Source organism: Micromesistius poutassou, assembly GCF_964030765.1.
Source record: "Micromesistius poutassou genome assembly, contig: SCAFFOLD_1247, whole genome shotgun sequence".
Lineage (NCBI taxonomy): Eukaryota > Metazoa > Chordata > Actinopteri > Gadiformes > Gadidae > Micromesistius > Micromesistius poutassou.
In genome coordinates this window covers 10001-12784 of record NW_028179931.1, presented here as the reverse complement: position 1 = coordinate 12784, position 2784 = coordinate 10001, and the positions used below count along the sequence as shown (strand labels likewise).

Below are 2784 nucleotides of genomic sequence, written 5' to 3'. Positions count from 1 at the left end.
GTGTGTGTGTGTGTGTGTGCACGTTTGCATGCGTGCATGTGCGTGTGTGCATGTGCGATTGCCTGTGTGTCTGGGTGTGTGTGTGTGTGTGTGTGTATGTGTGTATGAGAATGTGTGTGTGTGCACACGTTTGCATGCGTGTATGTGCGTGTGTGCATGTGCGAATGTCTGGGTGTGTGTGTGCGTCCGTCCGTCCTTCTCCACGCGTGACCCCCCCGTGACCCCCCAACAGACATCGACGAGTGCACGGAGGGGAAGCACTACTGCCGGGAGAACACGCTGTGTGTGAACACAGCCGGCGGCTTCACCTGCCGCTGCCCCGACGGCTTCATCCGCGTGGACGACTACTCCTGCACAGGTGAGCCTAGCATCACACGTTAGCCGCCGCCGCACAGGTGAGCCTAGCATCACACGTTAGCCACCGCCGCACAGGTGAGCCTAGCATCACACGTTAGCCACCGCCGCACAGGTGAGCCTAGCATCACACGTTAGCCACCGCCGCACAGGTGAGCCTAGCATCACACGTTAGCCACCGCACAGGTTAGCCTAGCATCACACGACAGCCGCCGCACAGGTGAGCCTAGCATCACACGTTAGCCGCCGCCGCACAGGTGAGCCTAGCATCACACGTTAGCCGCCGTACAGGTTAGCCTAGCATCACACGTTAGCCGCCGCACAGGTGAGCCTAGCATCGCACGTTAGCCGCCGCCGCACAGGTGAGCCTAGCATCACACGTTAGCCGCCGCCGCACAGGTTAGCCTAGCATCGGACGTTAGCCGCCGCCGCACAGGTGAGCCTAGCATCAGACGTTAGCCGCCGCACAGGTTAGCCTAGCATCAGACGTTAGCGCCACACAGGCTAGCTTAGCATCAGACGCTAGCGCTCCACACACTCTTTAAAGAATGTTGAGGAACATCCGACTGTCCGCCTTTTTAACGTCACTTTTTATCGACATTATATTACTTTATTTTGTTTTATTCCTGTATTTTGTCAGAGAGTGTCTACGAGGGTTCACAAATGACCTGTTAAAACACGAGGTAGTTTCATTATGTTATAAGTGTAAGCGTCAGTATTATAGTATATATTTAACGTTCAGTCATGTGGCAGATGGCAGGCAGCGCTTGTAGCAGTTGTTGCGTAGGGTTGCGTACAGACCGGGGATGGAACCAAGCAGCTGACTGCACCAGCAGAACGTACGGTCCCACGTAGGCTACGGTGAACGAAGACAAGAACTCTCACACAACGAATAGCACACAGAGCAGCAATGAGCTGCAATTTATTATAAAAATCCGCCATCAAATAGCATCAAATACCTCACGCCTCACGCCCAAGTCAATTTTAGAGAATAAATGACTGTGGAACTGTTTTGTTTGCCCTCTCATTTGGGTGCTAACGCGTCTTCACTCGGATGAGGTGGAAACTTGCCGGTAGCAGCTACTTCCTGTTTACGTCGTTTGCTGTCAACGATTGGCTTGAAATTATCTAAACGTCATTAAATGCGACACTGGTACAATTTACGCACTACTAGTGACGTTAAAACTTAAGTTATGGTGGCGCAGCCAAAATTTAGTTTGAAACTAGCTACGTGGAGCGTAGGGTTAAGGCGGGCTTTACACCCCAGCTTATGATCGGCGTTACGTTCTGCTGGTGCGACCGACTGCAGGACCTTTGGACCTCCACTGTGCTCTCCTCCCAGAGCCGAGCGTAAACACGTACTGTACGCTCACGGCCTGACGCCCTCTTCAGGGGAATGCCCTGCGCAGAAAGATTGGGACGCAGCCCAGCGCAGCATACATAAAAACACACACACACACACACACACACACACAAATGAGGCTGCGCACATGCACTCATTCGTGCACACACGCACACACGCACGCACACACGCACGCACACCCCAACATCGATGTCACAGTGATTTGCATCAATCCATTACGCTCCGCTGAAAGTGAGTGCTTCTAAATCAGGGACTGTTTATGTAAGAAAAGGAGGAGATAACGCCGCGCAGTAAACCGCGTTACGAGAACGCATCGTCTGCTGCCGGTGATACCGCGCAGTGGAGATATGAACAGCGCTCCGAGCAGAATGCTCACACACACACACACACACACACACACACAAATAAACACACACACACACACACACAAATAAACACACACACATGCACACACAAATACACCCACACACAGATGCATGCACGCATGCGCGCATGCACTCACACAAACGCACATACATGCACACAAACACACAGACACACACACACGCACACACACACACACACACACACACACACACACACACACACAAACGGATGCACACATGCGTGCATGCATATAAACACAGACATACACACACACGCACACACACATGCACGCACGCAAACACACACAAACAGATCATTCAGCCGGCGGGTGTGTTGATCGTATTGTAATATCGCTAACGCGGCGGCGGTGGTGGCGGTGGTGGTGGCAGCGGCGGTGGTGGCGGTGGCGGTGGCAGCGGCGGTGGCGGCGTTCAGCTGTGAGCAGAGCAACAGATGGCGCGCTGCTGCTGCTCTCTGCTAGCAGGAAGCTCCGGCTGTGACTCAGAGGAGCAGGCCAGTGTCAACAGAGTGAACCCCGGCAACAGAGCAGCAGCAGCAGCAGCAGTGTCACGCCACACACAGCCCCACCGCAGCGCCACACACACACACACACACACACACACACACACACACACACACACACACACACACACACACACACACACACACACACACACACAGCTGACTGTCAGTAGCGGCGT

The 2784-nt window shown here is 53.8% G+C and overlaps 1 protein-coding gene across 1 annotated transcript in view; it reads left to right on the top strand.

Moving 5' to 3' along the window:
- Positions 1–232: 232 nt before the first annotated feature.
- The window catches only part of LOC311371278 (protein kinase C-binding protein NELL2-like), a gene marked incomplete at both ends in the record, with an annotated part of 12396 nt that continues 9844 nt past the window's right edge, over positions 233–2784 (top strand). Inside the window, 1 exon segment of the mRNA XM_084489438.1 lies at positions 233–358. Coding sequence (XP_084345564.1) covers positions 233–358 — 126 coding nt within the window.